A 23613-nucleotide genomic window follows, 5' to 3' on the forward strand; every position below is an offset into this window, starting at 1 on the left:
AACATTGAAACAATTAGTAGCAAGGAAAACACTCAACTGAAAGTTGTAATTGTTTATCCAAATGCAACAAATGTTGTAGTTAGGAAAACATTTGATGACTTAACCAAGGGTATTATAAAAAACTTAGCTTTAAAGTGTTGGAAACCTACTGCATCCCGAACTGAAACAATACATTTAAGAAGCTGCGGAGAGGACTGTTTCTGAAGAATTTGCTAAGTTGTGCAAATCAGATACAATTTTAAAGGGGCTTATTCTAGTTGTTCGATGTTGCTTGGAAAATACGATGGTAATGATTTTTGCAAGGCAGTTTTTTCCAGCAGTTATGACCAAAAATCGGACTGAACCTTCACTGAATTGCAAAGAACGTTAATGAGATTATATACCCCTCATTGTCCTGTTATAGGACTGTACGTATCACTATCTTGTTAGCCTTGTCACTTTTCTATCACTCCTCTATACCTATTCCGTCACTGCACTATCACTATGATGGCCAGGGGCGGACTGCACACCTTAGGGCGCACCGCGCTATCTGTGTCTGAAGAGGTTGAGAAGGTCAAGGTGGTCGAGAAGGTCAATACGGTCGAGAAGGCCGTGGTGGTCGATGCGGTCAAGGTGGTTGATACGGTCAAGGTAGTCGAGGTGGAACAGTTTTTTTTTTGGGGGGGAGGCTAATTTCCAAATATTTTTCAATCATGCAAGAAATTTTTCAACCTCTATTCCTTGTTGACATATTCATGAAAAATACCTATTTTTGTTTAATTTTTCCAGCGAGCCTCTCCGTAATGTGGGTGCAGATGGAAAACCTCCGAATCGGGAGTGAATAATTCTTCACAATATAATTAGTATATGTTCGGTTGTCCCAATATTACAGTCCGCATCCAGATGGCAAAATTTGAAAAGTATACTGTAGTTGCTTGCCGGCGAAGTTGCTTTCTTAATTTCCCTCCCTCGATTAACGAAGAACGAACAGCATACATTAACTCTGTAATTCTTTGACAGATATACATATCTTTATTTCCGAATAGATGTCTAATTTTCCGATAACGTGACGATTCTTCCAATTTTTGGAGCCACACGCACCCCCATTACTCCCCTTTCCTCAGCCTAGCCCTAGACTCTCTCTAATGCGCTTGCTACGCTTGATTTTCTAAGCGCAGTTAGTGAAAGCTGCAGAAGGGCCAGGGATTAGGCTGCTCTTTCCTATAATTCTGCTAGGTCCTGCTTGATAGTTCTAGCTTGAACACACGTGTATATCCACCCTGACCGAGCAAACCAGTAAAATACAGTACAATTAGTAAAAAATGGACGCCTCACTTGAAAGGTCTGAAAGTAATAAAAAAGTAAGTTCGTCATGAATTGATACATTTTACTGTTCGCTATTACAAGGTAACCACTAAAAGATCAATATTTAATATTTTCAATGAAACACATTTGTTTCTTTATTCGAATTACTATAATACTTTTACAACCTTTCATATAACATTGTTTTACATTCAAGTTTAAATGCATCGAACAAAATTTTACGTTTCTCAAACAAACAGTAATCTCTCATGAAGTGAATGCCAAGGTTTAGGAACACTGAACTTTCTCAGTAACACACATACATTGCATACATACCAACATACATAATTTGTTTAACATATGCTAGCTTTTCGGGGGATTTTTATGGCTTTTCTGGCGTCATGAAGCTTTTTTTTGCTGGTCTGAAATTGTCCTGAGGTGGGAGTTTCATAGTTTATATTTACATAATTTATAATCGAATAATTAAGGTGAACTCCACTCATGCGCATTTGAGCGAACTTTGTTTACATTCTGAACTGCTATGTAATATTTGTAAAATATAATATTTAATATTAACTGCATGAATATTTAACATTTTCTGTTTCACTATGCATGTAAATGAATTGTGCGTTTCCGAATTCAAAAAAGTTCGAAAGATGCAAAATTTGATTTCGTAAACGTGTATTGACTTTAATACATTTAATACACAAAACAACAATATAAAATATAAAAACGTAAACTTAACTGTCTTGAAAGTCGGGTGGTCATGAGAATCAAGGAATTTATTTTATGTGCAGGCCTACTCTGAATTCGTAGCTATATTTCTTTTTATTCAGAGGCGTAAAGGTCGAAACCTCAAGAAGTTTTTCTCACATATATTAATTTTAAGACATTGCCCTAAATTAAGAACGCCACAAGGAAACCGCAAGCATCAGACACGACTTTTGGTTATAAAAGTAATGGCCCCAGTAGGAAGCTAGGGGCCTGGGGCGCGGGGTCCCCTCACGCGATGTGTGGTGACAGATACAGGGACTGTGAGAGTGCGCGGGGACTCAATATGCATCAATATGTTTAAAAAAACTTAAAGTATTTTTAAACTAAAATTTGTGGATTTCCACTACGCAACAGAGCAGCTAATAATTTTTTTCATTGCTATTGCCAAAATATACCTCCCCTATTATTCCACAAATTCCACATATAACATCATCTAGATTTCTTTGTGTAATGGCTTCATAACAGTAGAATCCATTATAAAGCAGCAGATTCAAGTAGTTTAGCCTCTCCGTAGTTAATCTGTTGTCCTAAAAATATAGTAAACTGACATTTAAAATATACTTTTTTTCAATTGTATATATATATATATAAAGATTGCGATTCAACAATAATATTGCCAATGGTAGGAAAATATTAATTTTTAAAGTGGGAGTCAAGTCTGTTCTGCGCATTGGTTCTGCTCATGGCCCTCAGATATAAACATTGCCCAAATTTCTCCAAACATCTTTCCAAGACTTACATAGTCAAGTTCTTTGTTTAATAGCTCCAACTTAGCTGCAATAACATTTGAAATTGGATGACCCAACCTAAAATGCTCCATTCCAATAAAATGTCCAAGCTAACCAACACTGAGTCTGCAATGTTGAACAAACCTATCAAAACAAAAGAAAATTACTATTTAATAGTATATAATTCATTAGTAATTGATTTAAATTTGATGAATGTCATGAATCAAACTTGTCTAGCAATATACAGAGTGAATCTTAATTACAGTCATGCCAATAGAAGTGTTCCAAAAAATGTTGAGCGGTTCATTTCCTAACTTTGAGTCTGAGTTTATTTCCTAACTTTCTCAACAATTTGAAATATTCCTTAAAACATTCCTAACTTCCTGTCCCATTCACCAACCAAATCTCGTATTTTATTTTTGAGCAATTTGATTGGTAAATGAAAAGGGAAGTTAAGGAATAATTCAAATTTTCAATAAAGTTAGTAAATAAACTCCTTGAAGTAAGGAAATGAACCGCTCAAATTTTTCGGAACACTTCTATAATATGGCAAGACTGTAATAGTCTTGGGAACAAAATAGTCTGACATCAGATACAGTAGCATAAGGTCTGTTTTACACCTAGCTTAATTGAGTTTTCTCTTTGGGTTTGGTTGCAGTCCAACAATTTAAATTCCTCACTTCCTTGGGAAACAGCACTAGCAGATGACGAAACCTCATCAACATCATCTAGTGAGGCAATTCTTTCAAAGGCTCTAACGCAAAATAGAGTATGAAGATGTACGCAAACGTTCGTACTTTCCTTTTGCAACAATTTTGTTGCATGCACTGTCTTTTGAAAAGCATACTAATTTTCCGTTCTGATTACGCACATGGATTGTACTGCATAGTGTTATTAGTGGAAGTGGGACCAAGAACTACGTAGTTCACTTGTAGAATTTTGCAAACTACAGGGCGGCTGCCCTTTTGTGTTTTGAGACTGATATAGCCTGTTTAGCTGCGTCACCCCCTTGATACTTTTCGATCTTCTTGACAGACAATTCGTATGAACACTCAAAAATGATCACCGCTTTACACTTTACAACATGAGAACATGAAAACTTCTTCGTCGTATCCGAGGCGATGAAAGTTGCCCGACAATCTTTACACTGTTTGTGGCTACAGTAGAATTCATCTCCTGTCTCAAGGACGAAACATCTGTCATCTCGAGTGCTCCAGGTTGATTCAAATGTGGTGACAACGATATGCCAATAGCATGAGCAATAGATTTGGATGAGACGACGATTACGGTGTACCCTGGAGTTGAACGATTGGCATTTGACCACTGCAAAAAGCTGTTAAATAATGTCCAGACAAAAAATGGAACAAAGTGTAATTGACAGCGATGCACTCGGCGAAGCGATCAGTGAACTTCAAGGCATGAACTTGCCAACTTTCAAGTAAGTGATTATTCATTTAGATACAAAATAATTAAAGAGAAGAAAAGAGCGAAGATGCTAAAAATGACTGGTAGTCTGGTAAAACACAAAGAAATACTTTTTTATTTTATAACTAGATTACTAGAAAGAAACACCCATTAAATAAAGTGACAATTTTTGTGCTAATTGGCTCATATCTGAATTTAAATTTCAGGATTGTGGGCGACAACATCGATCACACTGTACATGCCAAAATACAATCTAAGGAAAATACAAATCAGTCACTGCACTAGACTCACCAGTATGCTGTACTGGGCAGAGCTAATAACCCTTCCTTGGACAACCACATGCTACAGAAAGGAATTAAGGACATTCAGCCTGTTCAGTGATGTGCAGCAAAGCAGAGACGTGCAGCAAAGACTGAGAAACAGATAGGAATATTGGTCAGCAGAGTTATTTGCAAATACATCCACCCATTCAAGTATCTTCATGATGTGGTTTTGTATCATATTCCACATGCATATAGCAAAGAGATGAACGAGAAATCTGCTATTGTAAGTTTTAGTATTTGTGCTGTACATATTTTTGTGGCCTTCAAATAAGCTAAAAATGCCATGGAGAATTTAACATATATATGCATATGTTTATTTCTTTCTCAATATATTAAATATTTATAGTTTTCTTTAGTGCTGTTTGGGCCTGCAGTTTCAAAATCCAAATATTGCAACTGAAATGGCAAATTTGTTGATTACAAATCAAAGAGAAGTATGTACCAAAGTGTTCTTTACCAGGTAATGAGAAGAAAATTTTGCGACCTCTCCCATCACATGGGGACCAGCTGTTTGAGAAACAAGCCAGAAACACTAAGTGGACATATCAGAATGGCATTAACCAATATGACAAGCTTGAGGGACTACAACCAGAGGCAGCAGATTGGCATGCCAATGTTAATCTGTACGAGGTGATTAGTAAATGCTACATCAGATAATAGAGTACACCGATCTTACTTTAATCAATAATCTGGTAACATACATAGTGAAATGGGCTCATGCATGAAGGTGTGAAAGTCTTATCTTGATGAGTAACCTAATTAACTATAATTTAAATCCGTACTTTCTTAGTTGGAGAGCTCTACATTTGTAAAAAACTGCTCATCAGCTGAAGTAGGAAGAAGCAGAGCAAGTATGAACAGAACTGGAAAAACACTGCAGCAAAAGATGTCCACAACAATTACAATGAATATAAAGAGTTTCACAAAAGAGAGGTTGAGGCACATATACGTGCATCATTCATGCAGATGGTTGGAATGACAAGATTAGATGGTATGTTAGCCTGTATTGTAACAGCTGAGAGAGGGATAAGGAAAATATAATTGAGTTCATAATAATTTCAAAGTGAGGATACTTTTACTTTATAAAGATTCTCCTAATATCACATTGCCTGATGTTAGTGAGGAAAAGGTTACCAAAAGGAAATGGCTGATTGATATATGTTCACAATATGTTGATAAATATATTCTGAATGCTGATGATACAACAATACTTGTGACACAGACATGTGATTTGCACAGTAGACTTCAATCAAAATTCAAGTGTCGGCATTCAAACTGTGAGAAAACCTATGTCTACCACTCAGGAAGAGTAAAGTAAGTAAATAATAGGTTTGCTGATTATCTAATCTAATTAATTAGACTTTAGACATTTAAGATCTGACAAGTCATTTTACACATGCTGATTAGGCCTTAAATATTATGTATACATTAAATCACTCAATTTGTGTAGTTTGCGCTTCATGCGTATGTATATCAGTGTATGGTGTGATGTAATTAGAAGTCGGTCTATGCTAGCTACTGGATGATGCTTGATTTGAATGTAGAGTGTGGTCTGAGTGACAAGGATTCATTTGGCTACTTTAAATGCAGGGCAGCATGTGGATATGTGTATAGTACCAAAGTTACAAGAAACAGGTACTAGCTGTCCTTGTCAAAACAGAAGAAGCAGAATATAAGAATATGTAATGTATTTAAAACAATTGTTTTATAGACATGAGAAACAAGTTCACCCAAGCTATTTGCCAATTCCAGAGACAGAAACTAAACCTTCCCCTGCTGAAAACTACATTTATAACTACCACAGAGGAAAATTAGCCTATGGACTTTTTTTGTTTGAATTTAATGATGCTGTTAAAGAGAGTGATGGTGAGAGAGTTTTTGATATTTACAAGATGGCTCTTCTTTTATACAAAGTAGATGGCAACTATAAGTATGCTTTTGTGGTATTGCTCTATCTGGTCAAGATTACTGCAGTTTTGCCAGCATTAAGTGCGCATCACATGAAGTGGGATTGCTTTTGTAATAAGCATGGTGGCAAAGGTAGGAACATACATTGGACCTAAGGATGGAACAGCTTAACAAGCTGCTTAAAACATTATGGCGAAGTCTGGGAGCAAATTTGTCTGAAAGCAATGCGCAAAGAATGGCCTGCTCATTGGAATCATTGGAAATGGTGGTGGGCGCCATAGACAATAACTGTTCTATCTCAGCAGATGTTGGACATAGGTCACAAGGAAATCCAGAACAAGCAGTAAAGCAAATTGTTGCCGATCTAATGAAAAATGATGCATTCAATCACCAGTCTGGTCGGAAATTTCTATATACAAACAAGACAAAAAAATAATACTTTTAATCAAACAATTGTGTACTGTTGCCAAAGACTGAGAAAGTGCTGGGCGGGAAGCGTATTCAAAGTGTAAAGATTAAAGCCCAACATAGTGCTTTCAGTAAAGCCATAAGACACAATCAAACCATTTGAGAATAATAAGAATATATTTGGTAGTAACATTTCGTCTTAACTTAAGACATCTTCAGACTAAATGATAAATTACATGATAATTTGAATATGTAGACTATATAGTAATATATTTACAAGGTATCAATTTACAAACGGTGATAACAAGGACAACTTAAGGACAAGCGGTACATGAGAGGACAAGGGGCGGAGACGTCACGACGCAATGACAATACGAAGTAAGGATTAAAATAAATTGAGAGGGATAGAGTTGCCTTGAACATTAAGAGAAGGCTTACGTTTGGTAATGAGGAGACTCTCATGTATCATTAGCTCATAAGAGTCAGAGGAGGAAGAAAGGATTCTAAATTCGTCAAAGCTAGCCGAGTGTCCGCAAGCCTTTAGGTGCGAATGTATACTGGATATAATGTATACTATACGTTTGTAAATTGATACCTTGTAAATATATTACTATATAGTCTACATATTCAAATTATCTTGTAATTCAAATTATCTTGTAATTTATCATTTAGTCTTAAGATGTTTTAAGTTAAGACGAAACGTTACTACCAAATATATTCTTATTATTCTCAAATTGTGTACTGGGTTAATTGGTACAATCAATGGGTCAAAGCGCTTGTAAACAGCAACATGGTAGCATCCTGTGGTTCTCACAAATTCCTTCACTTCGTCTTCACAGGCTCTACCAGCCTCTTGAAGTTGGTCTAAAAGGGTTCTTGCCTGGCCCCAATTACTGACATATCTAATGTCTGGAAAATTCACTCCCACACTCAAGGCACTTTTGGCCACAATAACTCTTTTTTTACTTATTTGCATTTTAAAGTCATTTAGCAGGTTTTCTTTATTTGGTAGTTTATTTTAGCAGTATTTCTTTATTTTCTTTATTTATTTACTTTCTTTATTTCTTTGGCCATGACACAGAATGAAAAATTTCATCCTCCTCTTTTAAACTTTTCAAAGATCTACAGAATAATAAAGACATCAATTTTACACAATCTGATAAAAACATGGGCTGGGCCCTTTTACCTACGCACTGGTATCTAAAAGAATACGAAAGACAACTGCAAGATAGTCAGACATATGAAGCCATTAAAGATCTCAATATCCTACAACATACCAGAGAGAGTAACAATTTTATTATCAACATGCAAAAGCGTTTTTCAAATTTTCTATCCTGCAACAACTGCAACCTTCTTCAACCTCTACAACCAGATCAAGTCCAGATACCCTTTATGAAGCTCCTGCCGAAAATACACAAGCTAACAGATACAGCCTCACCCAACAACTTAACCAAATTAACCGGCCGACCTATCATCACTGCTCACTCCTGGTCCACCTCCAACGTATCAAGATTACTCGGCACAGAACTCGATTCCATTGTATTGCAACTTAAGAACCTCTTCATCTCCAAAGGCTTTCATTTCCCATTAATTTCTAATTCCAACAATCTCATTGATTTACTTCAAAATCATCACATTTCTAACATCCAAGATTTTCAACTTACCACTTTTGACTTCACATCGTTATACACTAAGATTACTTTACATGATACCATTAATGCCATTATCTCTAGTTGCAAGTTATTGAAACTCCCTCGCTTATATCCAGACTATCTTCTCAACCTTAACAATTTTATTAACAACCGTAATTACTTCACAGTAGGTCGTAATATTTACAGACAAATTCAAGGAGTTGCCATGGGGAGCTATCATAGCAGACAAATTGCAGATATAGTGTTACTACTCAGTGAACTCAACTTATTTTCTTCTCACAAAACAGACACTCTTTGTCTTTTCTCTAGATATATCGATGATGGATTTATGCTTACTCGCAATGCACATTTAGATTCTTTAATTAACAAACTAGTTTCCTTCTATCCTAGCCAAATTCCTATAACATTCAATTCCAATCAACTTTCTGTTAATTACCTAGATCTTACCATCTCCTTAAATCATTACACCATACTACACGGTAAAATTCATTACCAAGTCTTTCAAAAACCGAATCACAAATATATGTACCCCCATTTTTCATCCAACCACCCTCAACACATTTTCACTGGCATCATCAAGACGGAAACCATCCGATACAGCAGACTTTCATCCACCCTGCAAGACTACAACTTCATATGTAAACTATTTTCCCTACGTCTGAAATCCCTTGGATACCCATCCTTATTAATCAAACAAAATACCTATCCCTATCACAACTATGTATTCCATAAACAGTTGAAAAACAAACCCGAAAGAAGAAAAAGAAGAAAGCCTATAATTTCTTCTGTGTTTTACAAATCTAAATTTAACAAGCATGCAAGAACGGATAAAATTGTTAAACACATTCTCAACAAATATCACAATCCTCATATTCCTAAGTTTACCAAAGTATATTGTAACTCTAACAAGCTCCATTCTTTTCTATTAACTAACAGGAAATTACACAATAAACTTATATAAAAGATTTTCATCATAGGTAGAATATTATATAATTTACCAGTTGAATCTTTGTAAATAAATTGATCTTATGCTATGAGTAATGATGTATTTAAATTGCATATCCATGTAAATCTGTATATAATAATATTTAGCATGCATTCAAATGTTAGGCCTTACTCGATGTTAAATGAGATTTAACTGCATCCTATGTAGACTTTACATTCAATTTCTCAATTTATGCAAATGTTAAAAAATTTTAAATAATTTTTTGACTATAAAGATTTTATAGCTATGATCCAATGTTTTTTATACTGTTTTTTCACATAGTCACATTCCATTACAATAACTTCGATAATTCTCAATCGCTGAATATAATTCATTCTTAATTTGCTTTTCATACCTTTTATCAATATAATTTCCATTCACTTTCACCACGATCGCCGATTTTAATCCTCCGATTTCAAATTTTCTCCCTCTATAATTCTCCAATATATCAGTAAACACTGGCCCTTACGGTGTAGATTTCAAAATTGCTCTCGCAATATCACGAATAGTTACCATGGCAACAAGGATCTTTATGATTATTTAAGAGCGCGAAAATTTGTTTTAAGAATCAAGCTCCTCAAAGTTTTTCTCACGTAAGTCCTCTGAATTTTCCTTATTCATTTAAAATTTCATTAGGTTTTGTGTCTCATTGTAATTTATCACATCTTCAGATGCAATTTTTTCCAGGTTTTTTACAACTTCCGGTAATTTTACATTTGTTTACATATTTCTCCGTATTCGTACAATACAAGTCGACGGTTTTTATGCAGATTGTAGGCTTAATTTGTACGCGAATAGGACATTTAGATAGTTTTAATATACTTTAGGGTTTTTCCATAAAGGTTGTTGTTGAAATTCGTCATAATATCCGTTATAACGGTTCATTCATATATACCTTCATCCTATATATCCTACCGTCGATTTAGTGCGACTTCTGTTTATTAACAGTAAACTCTTTTCAACCTCTGCTGTTCGTATACTTTTAACGGGCGTGTCGTTCCAAGACCTGCCGGTGGGTTAGAAACACGCCTCCCAGTCATGCTTGGAACCTGAGGATATCATGACATTGTTTCTTTAGAAACAAATTTGGGCAAGGCCATAGTAGCTTAAACTTCCGCAATTACTTTGGCTTTGGTTATTTCATTCATATTGAGCACCCGGGTTTTGCGCATCCATTTACCCCTCTCTCTCTCTTTCTCTCACCGTTTCTTATTTTCTTTTATTCATTCTTTAAGTAATTTACTCAATATTTATTCAATATAGATCCTATTGATATAATAATGTCTCATAACCGTTACCTTCAACTATACCATACATCGTTCAAGCATAAACCTAAACATGATATAATCACTCTACGCAATAACCTCTTTTGTCTGTTCAATGGGGATATTTTCTATTCTCTCTTCTCTGGCCTAACAACATCAAACTAACCTTTTGGAAGAAACCCATCGACGACACTTCTACCTTCAAACTCTTTTTGTTTTTACTTGGAAATGGAGCATCCCCAGACTATTCAGCAGAATGGATTTTAAGTTCACAGCTCTGGTCAAATCAAAAGAAAGCTGAAAAAAGAGCAAGACAACTCGATTTTATTTTTAACAATCTTACTAATAATCAACACAAGTGGTTTTATTTTGATTTATACAAGCAGGAATGGTGTTTTTTAAATGGTCTACCTAGAAATGTCACTAATTAATTATTCCAACAATTATAAATTTGTAAACCTCATAGATTTACTCTCTTAAATTACCTTAATTTTGTAATCTCCATTTGTAATCTATTTATCTTTAATTAGAACCTTTATAAATATATATTTATATATATATATATAGTTTTTATGCTTAAAAATTTAATTGTAATCTCATATTCTTAACAGCATCATTTGTAATATGTGTTAAATTTGTATTTGTTTTCTCTACCCTTCCTTGTTCCCCTCGGGCCCTTTCTCTATTTCCATTGCATAATAAGTAACAGGAAATTCACTGACAATTTTGCACACGGTAATCTTGATAGAAAGATTCTTAGACACATTTCATTTACCTTAATTTATTGTCTATATACAGTTTAGACTTTTACATGTATTTTATTCACTTACCATGAATGTAGACTTTTTTGCACAATCCTCTGCTTCGCACTCTTTGCACTATTTCACACTCGCTAATAACGAAAATTTATAATATTCACATTAGTTTCATTTAATATACCAAGAGAACGAGAAATTTCTTGGCAAAAATTTATTTAATATCAACTCATTTTTTACTTTCAATGATTATTTTCACAACGAGGAAGAAGTGTGCTGCTCATGCAGAAGTCGCTCCCTCCATACAGACTGCTACTATACTACAATCTACTGCTATATTACAGACTGCTACTATAACTTTACATGCTATTGGAAACCCTACCTAAGGGATTCCATTTTATAGAACAACCTTAAAGCCACATAGATTGATAGTATTCTACCTTTCATATCCGAATTCGGATAATCAATTACAAAAGATATAAAGTTGTATCTATGGTAGGGATACAAATCGATAATTTCTATTTAAATCTATGAATGGTCAAGGTGTTCTTAATATTAAACACTTTACATTTACCCCACATTTGTTTATATTTTAATTTACCTATAGATACAAACTAACATGGCAAGAAATAGCACTGCAAGAAAAATCATCAAAAGAAAACTTCTCTCCTCTAAGCACAACTCTACAACACATTTGTCATATACGTCACCTTCATCTATCTATTCTAAACCTACAGAGTTAACCCACAATTCCTCATGTAATCCCTCGATATCTCATGCAATTAATCTCAGTAAAAAGCAAGCAAAAAATAAACGTAAAAGAATCCTATATCGCACTAAAATTAAAGAAGGAAAGATCAAACAACATAAGAAGAAAGCTAAAGTCCTACATCCTAACTTCCATTCCACCAAGTCATGGAAACGAAATGTCAATTGTAACAAATACCTCACTCATCATCAAAAGAAAAGTTTGTTCTCTGTTCACAATCTATCCCGTCAACGCGAAAGGAATCAATCTATTATTTTAAATCTACAACAATCTGTTAGCAAAGAAGTATTTCATCCATCCGGTTCGATCACCACCTCTTCAACTAAAGTTCAACACCCATATACAGACGACATCCTCAATACCATCAGCTCTCTTAATGAAGAAATTTCAGATATCGACCGAAGAATTTATAACATCAAATATGAGCACATTAAAACCACTAATAACAGATGCAATAAGCTCAAAATAGCCAGCAGCAATAAAGGACGCACCCTCAGACAGCGTATGTACAGATTGAAATCCAACCTTAACCTCTTCATCCATTGCCTTCACAACAGATTCACCCTTTCTAATTCTAATTTGGCTAACATGCTATCAGAAGATATTGAATCGCATCGTAAATCATCTATCGCCAGAGAACAGATTAACCTGAAAAATTCGCTTAAAATCCATAACTTTACAGATATCAATCTCTCTAAAGATCTAACCGACATTCTCAACAAAGGTACCAACTTCATTCCAACATCTTCACACCTATTACAATCCGAATTGAAGAACACTGTCATATCCGAAACTAATGCTGCCCTTGTCAAACTTATTAGAGCTCCAAACATCACAAAAAAAACCACTCGAACCATCTAAAACCATAGCTAAAACCTCCTTTAATAAAGATAATGCAAAGAACGAGAAAGCTACTAGATTGGTCGAAAACAAAAAAGGCAAACCTAACTTCAATAACTACACTTACGATTATGTTCACTCCACAGCTAATTATGCCAAAGAATTTACTGATACCTTTGATTTTAACAGCATTATTCACACAAACCTCTGTAACATTTCATCCTCCTCTTTTAAACTTTTCAAAGATCTACAGAATAATAAAGACATCAATTTTACACAATCTGATAAAACCATGGGCTGGGCCCTTTTACCTACGCTCTGGTATCTAAAAGAATACGAAAGACAACTGCAAGATAGTCAGACATATGAAGCCATTAAAGATCTCAATATCCTACAACATACCAGAGAGAGTAACAATTTTATTATCAACATGCAAAAGCGTTTTTCAAATTTTCTATCCTGCAACAACTGCAACCTTCTTCAACCTCTACAACCAGATCAAGTCCAGATACCCTTAATGAAGCTCCTGCCGAAAATACACAAGCTAACAGATACAGCCTCACCCTACAACTTAACCAAATTAACCGGCCGACCTATCATCACTGCTCACTCCTGGTCCACCTCCAACGTATCAAGATTACTCGGCACAGAACTCGATTCCATTGTATTGCAACTTAAGAACCTCTTCATCTCCAAAGGCTTTCTATTCCCATTAATTTCTAATTCCAACGATCTCATTGATTTACTTCAAAATCATCACATTTCTAACATCCAAGATTTTCAATTTACCACTTTTGACTTCACATCGTTATACACTAAGATTACTTTACATGATACCATTAATGCCATTATCTCTAGTTGCAAGTTATTGAAACTCCCTTGCTTATATCGAGACTATCTTCTCAACCTATTACTTCACAGTAGGTTGTAATATTTACAGACAAATTCAAGGAGTTGCCATGGGGAGCTATCATAGCAGACAAATTGCAGATATAGTGTTACTACTCAGCGAACTCAACTTCTTTTCTTCTCACAAAACAGACACTCTTTGTCTTTTCTCTAGATATATCGATGATGGATTTATGCTTACTCGCAATGCACATTTAGATTCTTTAATTAACAAACTAGTTTCCTTCTATCCTAGCAAATTCCTATAACATTCAATTCCAATCAACTTTCTGTTAATTACCTAGATCTTACCATCTCCTTAAATCATTACACCATACTACACGGTAAAATTCATTACCAAGTCTTTCAAAAACCGAATTACAAATATATGTACCCCTATTTTTCATCCAACCACCCTCAACACATTTTCACTGGCATCATCAAGACGGAAACCATCCGATACAGCAGACTTTCATCCACCCTGCAAGACTACAACTTTATATGTAAACTATTTTCCCTACGTCTGAAATCCCTTGGATACCCATCCTTATTAATCAAACAAAATACCTATCCCTATCACAACTGTTTGAAGATACATCATTTGAATAATTTGAAAATATGCCACCAGAACCTAAAGAGAAACGGAAATGGTAAAATTGGAAGGAAACTGAAAAAAAACCCGAAAAAAAATAAATGCTTACCTTTTGTTAAATTGGAGACAGGCAAATAAACATTGGCCTGGGTTCATCTGACCATGTCAGTACTATGGTTGTTCTTGTAACATGCTAACGCTATGTTTAAATGTGATTACTTCCTTATCTTAAGAGAAGCCCAAATTGCTTTGTGATGACTAAAGTAAGTTTCAAGAGTACCTGCCAGGTTATCCTCTTCAATCAAATTCGTATACAGATGATCAATCAATGTTCCATTATCTGTTGTAGAACTAGATATAAGTTGCTTGAGACCATTGGTATTGATCATAAGATTGTACAGTGATCTTCGTTCTATCTCATCAAGCCAGTTGACATTAAAGTCTCCAATGATTATAACCTGTGGAGAAGGATGTTCCTCCAATGTCGTAGAAATGGCAGCCAAAAGAGATGATAGTACAAGTGTTGGAGATCTGTATATTCGAATTACAATCAGGTCTGGACATTCGACCGTTTTCATAATAGTTACCTCTATCCCATGACAGTTTCTCGCACAAGGATATCCAATCATCATAGGAAGTTTAGAATAAACAGCTGTTCCATGATATGGACTGCTGAGATTTGAAATATCGTCATTTCTGAATAACTCATAGCCTTCAATTGCGTACAATTCACCAGGATCTTCTGCACTAAATCTCGTTTCGGAAAAAATTAGGATATCAGCTGACGTATAATTAATATCTTTTCGTACATCTTCAATGTGTTTGTGCAAAGATCTTGCATTAAGGTAACAAATTTTTAAATCAGTGGGATTCAGCATGTACAACGGAGTAAAACAAAGATCTAATTTATACTCATTTCTCAGTAAGTGCATTTCTTCTACGACTTTAGGATCGACGGAAATCTTACTTTCGCACAGATCAGTTATATATAGCCCTTCGATTGTTGTTACTCGGCTTAGAGCAACGTAATGAATATGAGGAATTGCTCTTGTTGTATTTAAATTAACGACGATTTGTGATTGAGTATCACCTTGTGATCGATGAACCGTTTTCGCGGCAGCTGGCCTGAAAGGAAATTGCTTTCTTACCACTTGAGCAGACTTTGTTTTACCTACAGCAAATTGCGTTGTAACAGGTTTTATTGGTGTCCAAGTACTTAGTATAGATGTACCTCGGGCATAGAGAATTCTATTTTCTTGTCTGGTTTTCTTTCCAACATCTTCGTCGTCAAACTGAACCCAGACGATGCCAGAAGGTTTAGAATTATCAGTCAATTGAACATGTTTAATGACATTACTTGCACCGTTTGTCAGACCATCATCAGTGCGAATATTCACGGCAATTTCTGTTCGTTGCCCGACAGCAATATGCAGTTTATGAGCCGACTGTTTTGAATTTTTCAAAGGAACATTTGGTATTTGTCTCATTATCTTTTCCCTCAGTTCAGCTGAACAGGCTCCAATTACGCTATCTTGTGCCTTGATTATGTATTTATCACGATCATCAAATGATTGATAAACTATATCATTGTATTCATCAACTAAAGCATTTTGAATGAATAAACGTGGGGCTTCTCTGGGACAAGCACTCTCTTCAATACATCTTTCCTTTAGTTTTTGTAGATCACTCGGAGTATGATTACCTTCACGAAGTCGATTAAGTATCTCTGCAAAAATCTTGCTTTCTCTCTGTCGCATGATTTCATCAAGCTCAAACATTCTAAAATATTTTCTCCATAAGTTTGGGGCAAGAACATCATAAGAACTTAAAGACTGAATATCTGTAAATATATGACCATCCATGACAGGTTTTAGTTGAAATAAGTCACCTATTGTGATTATGCTGACACCGCCGAAATCTTCTTTACTACCTTTTAAATCTTTCAAACGGTTGTTCAGTTGAATGGTGAACATGCTGTTGCCAACCATTGATATCTCGTCAAGCAATATTAACTTTAATGAACTTAGTTCGCATCTCATCGTATTCAGTCTTCCAGAATCTAATGGTTTATAATTTTTCAGTGACTGACTGCCTGGAATGCACAAGGCACTGTGAATCGTGTTACCTTTTATAAGATATGCAGCTTTTCCTGTAGGAGCAAGCAATAATATATGAACACGATGAAAATCGTCCCCTGCTCGTGAATTATAATACTTCAATGCTGCCTGGTATATCGATTTAATAAGGTGAGACTTTCCGACACCTCCGCTTCCACTGAGAAATGCGTAAAATGGTTTATCTGATGTTTTTATCAAATGCAAAGCGTGATAGAAGAATTCTCTTTGTTTCTTATTTAACAGCTGAACTAAGGCTCGATATTCGTTATCTTGCATTTCATTTAAAATTAACGGTTCATTATTTGGTAACGAAGACGGTATGCCCAAATTTTCAGCAAGATGATCAAATGTTTTGTTTAAATCTGGATGTGTATCCACGCATCCTTTATCCTGATCATGTCGTTCCACATCTTGTGTCACAGGTGCAATGGTATCAAAAGCATCATCTTCACATTCGTCTAAATGATGTCCAATTTCATTTAAGTTTTCCCTACAAACAGCATATTGTTCCATTTGCTTACTGATTTCTTCATATCGAGCTAAATAGTGCTCTTTAAAACAAGAAAAATTTCCCATCAAATCGGTTTGCTCGTTCCGCCAAGGAGTAAAGAGAATAATTAACTCGCGATAATGTTTTTCAGGTTGAGCCTCTTTATTAAACCAGATGCTTCGGATTACTCTAGCTCGAGATCTTTTCTTTATTTTCACATTTTCAGGAGCTTTTTCAACCTGAAGATTATCATATTTACCAACTCATCATCATTATTTTCATCGTCATTTTCTAATGGAAGATTATCAACGTCAGACTTGTTTGTTTTCCTATATGTTTTTTGACCACAAGAGTCGTACCATGCTGCCCAATCGGCCAGTGTCACATTTTGTAAACAATCAGGTCGTTCTACATATCTTTTTAAAAGACCTCCAGACTGAATTTCTTCTGATTCATCAGACATTTTCTCTATTTCACTCAATGGTTTAAGTAATTCCACTCTTTCAGAAGGAGGAGAGGTGTTAATGAAAATCACACTACGTGAAGATTTTCGCATTGGAAGTTGCACAACAATATATACTGCTTCTTGTGCACTTATTTCAACAGAATTCAAAAATTTGTTCCCAATATCACGAACTTGCTGTTTAATGTTTTTATTTCCCTCTTTTGCTTCAGCAAAAGCTTTACGCAGTAATTCACTCATTCCTTTTTGACCTTTGGAAATATATGATATAATATACATTGCACATGCATATACATCTAAGACATATTGAATGTCCATGTTTGCTCGCCATGCCCGAATGCAAAAAGGATTGTAATTATTAATTCTTAATTCATTTGGACTTCTTTTTAAGAAGATTGTTGGAGTATTCAAAGATGATCGTACAGCAAGAATATACTGCTGTTCTGAAACACCTAACTCTTGTACTAATTCATCAAAAGTAATGTTTTTACCTTCCTTAAAATCATTTAGTTTCGTTTTAATCTCTTTCCACAATTCTTTGCTGGTTTTAGTAACAGTTGAAGAGGTATTTTCATCAAGTGGATAAAGAATCCGAGTACATCTCATTGGTGGTTGTGGATGGTTGAATCTACAAATATTTTTAGACTTTTTCTTGCAAGTATGAGAATGTCTGTGTGTCTGTCTATTTACAAGATCAAGTAATTCTGTATCATCTTCTAGTTTGCTACAGGTAATTATGCTATCAATATAACCAACAACATCTTTATCAACACCAAAAGCTGGTGCATTTTCAAGCCATATCAACATATGAATATGAGGTGATCCTCGCTGTTGGTACTCAACTCTATAAAACCAATCTTCAATTTTTCCTAATGGAGCAAGCTCACTTGTTAAGACATCCTTTAAGAAAGTGTTGAACTGAAAATCAAAATGTCTTGCACAGGTTACTGGGTCACTTTGAATTAGTCGACACTTTTCTTCCCAATTCAGATTGTTCAATCCATCATCACTATAATCCTTGTGATCAATAAGTTTACCAATAATTCTTAATAAATGATTCCATTTTGTCTCTGCTGATGAAAAACTGCAAAATAATGATGCTGGTCCCAACTGGCGAATCATTGCAAATAAGTCCTTTTTGGCACGTTCAAAATAAGGCGGTGAACCCCTGAGTGTTTTCAGAAATCTGAAACCATCATCAGATTTACATATGTCACTATAGTAAACACTTCTTAGCCTTTGTTTATCATCAGGTCTTTTTTGTCCAAGAAATATTCCTGGATATGCCATTTCTTCAGAATGCTGATCTCTAAATATACTCAATGGCCTGTTACCTTCACCAGGTGCAACATTGTAAATTTCCTGTCTTTCACTATCACTGACAAAATCTGAGGGCGTCAACATACTATCAGTTACTCCAGGTGGTATTTCTGCTTCATCTTCATTCCATTCATCTTCTGGCTTATTTTGTGTTGTTAAATCATCTTCATAATTTGATGTTTCACTGATATCACAGGTTAAATCAAATGACTCTTGCAAGTTTCTCAACCAATCCTTGTTGATAATAATTCTTTGATCTTGATACAAAGGGCTTGTGTTAATTAACCATGCAGTTGCTTGCATTACTTTGTGAGGTCTTATATTCATTGAAAGTGCAGAGCTTTTGTATTGTAATCTTCGCTTAAGTTGAACTTTAATTGTTCCTGCCTCATCTGATAATCTAGGTAGCACATTAACTGTGCTGTTTACATCTGCTGGAACATTAACAACGTTGCCAGTAATCTTGAGTTGGCCACCTCTTGGGGCCTGGAATATCTTGTGAAACGCCAACCGAGGAGCAATAAGTCGACATTCTAGTTCATTTAGATCAAAGAAAGATGGTTTTTCTGGAAATTGCATGCCATTTGCAATGGCACATGGTGGAACTTTGTCTCTTTTCAAGTGATGGTAACAAGTGTTGCAAAGCCACTCTACATTATGGACACTTCTAACATTTTGCAAATATTTAGCAATATCTTGATTAACTAATCTTATTCGGTCTGCAAGACAGACACTGTGCTTATACCGCAACTGTTCACAGCAAGTGCATATATATATAGAGGTCCTGTAGAAACAGAATTGTGAAAATTTCTTATTAGCTCAGTGATAGTGTTAACACTGTTTGTGTCCCTATTATTTGAGGTATTTTTAGATGTACGTTTTTTCACCAAACTTCTATAGGTTCTTTGTTTAGCCAACCTTATTTCTCGTTGCTCAGAAGATTCATTCTTTCTATTCAATCTTTGTTTGGCTAACCTTTTTTCTTGTTGCTCTTTAGACTCATTTCTTCTATATGATCTTTGTTTTGCTAATCTTTTTTCTTGTTGTTCTGAAGATTCATTTTTTCGATTTGATCTTTGTTTAGCTAGCCTTTTTTCTCGTTGCTCTTGAGATTCATTCTTTCTATAAGACCTTAGTTTAGCTAACCTTTTTTCTCTTGCTTCTGAAGATTCGTGATCTCTTTGAGCTTTCTTGTAACTGTTTTCTTGAGAAAGCCTGTTTTCTCTTTCTTGAAACGTTTCATTCTGTCTTATCAACATCGTAGAATTTTTCTTTTGCACACATTCTTTTTCTTTTAGGAAAGACATTTTACATTTATCATTCTGTTTTGGCAAATCAGCAGGCAAAAAGTCTGTATTTGACAAATCTGGCCTTTTATTACATTTAACACCCTTCAATTCAAATGGGATACAAATATTTTGATGTGTGCATGATGTAAGGTAAAAGTAGTGAACAAGATTTTGAACTCCTTCAACTGAAGTTAAAACACAATGACCAGATGCAGATGGCATCCCATGCAAATCTCGTGAATGAGAATCAAAAACTTTCAAAACTTCAGGAAAAGACATGAAAACAGTTACTGCATTTGTGCCAATTGTTAATAAACAGGATTTATAATGTGAGGTGAAAAATATTTCAGTAAAAGCATGTTCAAGTGTTACATATGGATCACTATTTACAGTCATGAATAATGCACCCGAGAAAGACTTGCTATACTGCAAAGAAAATGCATCATTTTCAATATCAACAAATTCAGGTACCTCGGTTAATAACAAAATATCTTTATTTATACACTGACTAACAATGCTGTATAGATTGTTTCCATAATATAGAATTCGATTCATAATTGATGTATCCCAAATGCTAACTGTTTTAATTTCATTATAAACAATAGAGCATACTGACATCGCAACACATTGTTTTCCAGCATCTAATCCAAAGATAGAATGATTACCTTGATGAAAATCTGCATGAACTGTATATGAGGCATCAACTATTTCATTAATATTGATAGGACCTGGGTTTTCTTCAACATCATTTGAAAGCCTCAATAGTAATGGAACATAAACATGATACCATACCATACGTGCACACCACATGTAGACTTCATTATTTTTCTCAGATTTATTGACCAGGTTTTTCAAACATGGTAAGTAAAATACTTTTAAATAAAACATCATTAACATTTCACTCCAAAATTCACCTCTCATTTGCAACATAGATATTCGCCTTTGTATGAAATTATGATGTGAGCCAATCCTTGAACGATAGATTTCAATGGTAACACTCATATTTTTGGTATTCTAAATCAAATATATTGAAAGTACTTTTGTTGACTATAATAATAGTAATAATCCCGGCACAACGTCAATCAATGGCTTTGTATAAATATACTTGGACCATTGGTATGGTTAATTTTTGCTGACCTGCACAATGGCAAGGTTGAATTGTTTTACCTGCACAATGGCAAGGTTTAGTTTTGGTACGTGGCCTTTCACGTAAGTAGTGTCTGAACTTTAGATCAGCGCGAGCACAATGGCCCCTTTGTTTTTGTTTATGTACGTGGTTCTCACGTTGATGTCTGGTCTATTGATCAGCGCAAGCACAATGGCTTTAAGTACAAAATCTAGTGATAAAGAAAACAAACGAAATAAAAATAGCCAAAATAAAGAAAAGTTACTCACCATTTGACGTTTCCTCACAGTACGTACTGTGCGAAAAATGTTGCCTCGTGTTTATATAAGGCATAAGGCATGTACAGACTACAGAGTTATAGAGCTCAGTGGACAGTGCTTCCACTTTTAAAATCAAGATTGCCAGCTGGCAGCTGCCACATAAGGAGCAATCCAGATACATGCTTCTAAGCCTGGGGTAAGTTTTGTGACTTTTGTCACAAAACGTGCACCTGTGCGAAAACTACCAGCGCAGGTGAAGTGGTGAACATGACGTGAACCAAAACTACATTTGGTGCTGGATTGTTACATCATCAGATGATAAAGCACAGAATACCTATCAGAAGGATAACTCATGCAGTCATGCTTCACTGGGTTGCTGCATGAACAGTTACCATCAATCCATCAATGATCATGCTTCACTGTGTTACTGGATTAACAATTACCATTTCGCCCAGTGTGTTACTAGATTAACAGTTACCATCATGCTCCAGTGTTACTATATACTTACTGGAGTATCAATTAGATAATTACCATCATGCATACTTTTTTTAGTTTTTTATTTGGATGGTGAATGTTTTGATTTAATAGTAAAAACTATATATGTCAAACACCATTGTATAATTATAATAGTCTGCCTGAAATCTTGCCTCTTAATTGGTACTAGCAGTGATGTAAATCATGTAATGTTATCACATGGGTTTTTCCAACTTCATCTTCAGCTTTGAAATGATGGGAACATTCAACTACTAAGGAAGTGTAATCTAGCAGATGTCTAATTATAAAATTCATTTACATGAAAATTTTTCCAACACAAGTTCAAGAATTTTTCTCTTCCCAATTGTAAACAAAAAATCATAGAGGACACATACTATTCTTCAGAGGTTAATACTGTTTAAAACAGGCTGCATGTAAGGAGTAAAACCCAACATTTACATCAACCGTAACACAACAAGTGCATAAATGATGAAGCTTAAAGTCATTCATACAAATATGGCTTAATTTAAAGTTCATAATAAAATTCAGTGTATTTAACTGTAACATGTCATTGCTGAGTAAGACTCTTCTGTTTCTTTAAGAATTGTTTTAATTTAGTTTTTTAAGCAGACAGTAACTCTAAAACAATATTCTTTCTTGTGTCACACAAAATTGCTAACTCCTCAATGTCAAGAAGAGCTAGTTTTATTGTGTCAACAGTGATACTGTCACCTAGCTGCTCTGTGCTACAAAACACATTTGGCACCAGTTGCCTCACAATCTGATTGAATGCAGTGATCGTGAACCTGCTTGAACTTGCTTTATCTTCCACAAGTAGTTTGACTAACCAGTTTATGGGAAGTGATGACACTTTCTGAAACAGGTTACAAGCAGAGCATGTCACACCTTTCAAAGATTTATCAGCCACTTCCACCTTCTTTTTGCACGACACACAGCAATTGTAACACTGAACACTACTGATACCGATGACTTTGAGTCTCATCTCTTTTCTTGCTAAATCTTCCTCATGGATAACTGGATCGACAATGTTTTCCAAAGCAGCTGTCTCCTCCAAAGATGAACCATCTTTAGCACTACTTATACATTTGCCTTATTTGTCATCCTTATAGATGAAGTTGGCAAATGTGTAAGTCTTCTCCTCCTCAACGCTGTCGACAAATGACTCCCAAAATATTACTTTTATTGTTCCAGAGCTATCTGTTACAAAGCCCTCCTGCTTTGTCAAATTTGTAGAGGGAACCTTTTTTGAACCGAACAATTTTGTTAATTTTCCAACAATTGTGACTGTTTGGTTGTGGGAAACTTGCCCTAAAGATATAATATCTCTGTTGCCATCAAGATCCTTTGAAGCTGGGAAGTCCAACATTTTAGACACAGATAACCGCGTATTCTTGTCAATGACCAAATCTTTTCCACCATATTTGTCATTTTGGCTATATCGACTGATTTTTACTGGGGAT

The 23613-nt window shown here is 35.1% G+C and overlaps 1 protein-coding gene and 1 pseudogene across 1 annotated transcript; one reads left to right on the forward strand and one right to left on the reverse strand.

The window, feature by feature from the left end:
* Positions 1–4141: 4141 nt before the first annotated feature.
* Positions 4142–5849, forward strand: LOC114535328 (annotated as a pseudogene).
* Positions 5850–13308: 7459 nt separating this feature from the next.
* LOC114535329 (ATP-dependent DNA helicase PIF1-like) lies at positions 13309–17223 on the reverse strand. The gene is made up of 3 exons (XM_028556692.1): positions 15825–17223; positions 13429–13438; positions 13309–13360 (listed from the first exon to the last, which is right to left on the reverse strand). The coding sequence occupies exons 1-3, from the start codon at positions 17221–17223 to the stop codon at positions 13309–13311; spliced, it is 1461 nt and encodes a 486-aa protein (XP_028412493.1).
* Between the last annotated feature and the right edge of the window lie 6390 nt (positions 17224–23613).

This window comes from Dendronephthya gigantea, unplaced genomic scaffold (assembly GCF_004324835.1).
Source record: "Dendronephthya gigantea isolate DGI-Jeju-01 unplaced genomic scaffold, DenGig_1.0 000116F, whole genome shotgun sequence".
Taxonomy (NCBI): domain Eukaryota; kingdom Metazoa; phylum Cnidaria; class Anthozoa; order Malacalcyonacea; family Nephtheidae; genus Dendronephthya; species Dendronephthya gigantea.

Coding starts and splice junctions, on each gene's coding strand:
- LOC114535329 (XM_028556692.1), bottom strand. CDS start 17,223: ATGGAACAATATGCTGTTTGTAGGGAAAACTTAAATGAAATTGGACAT.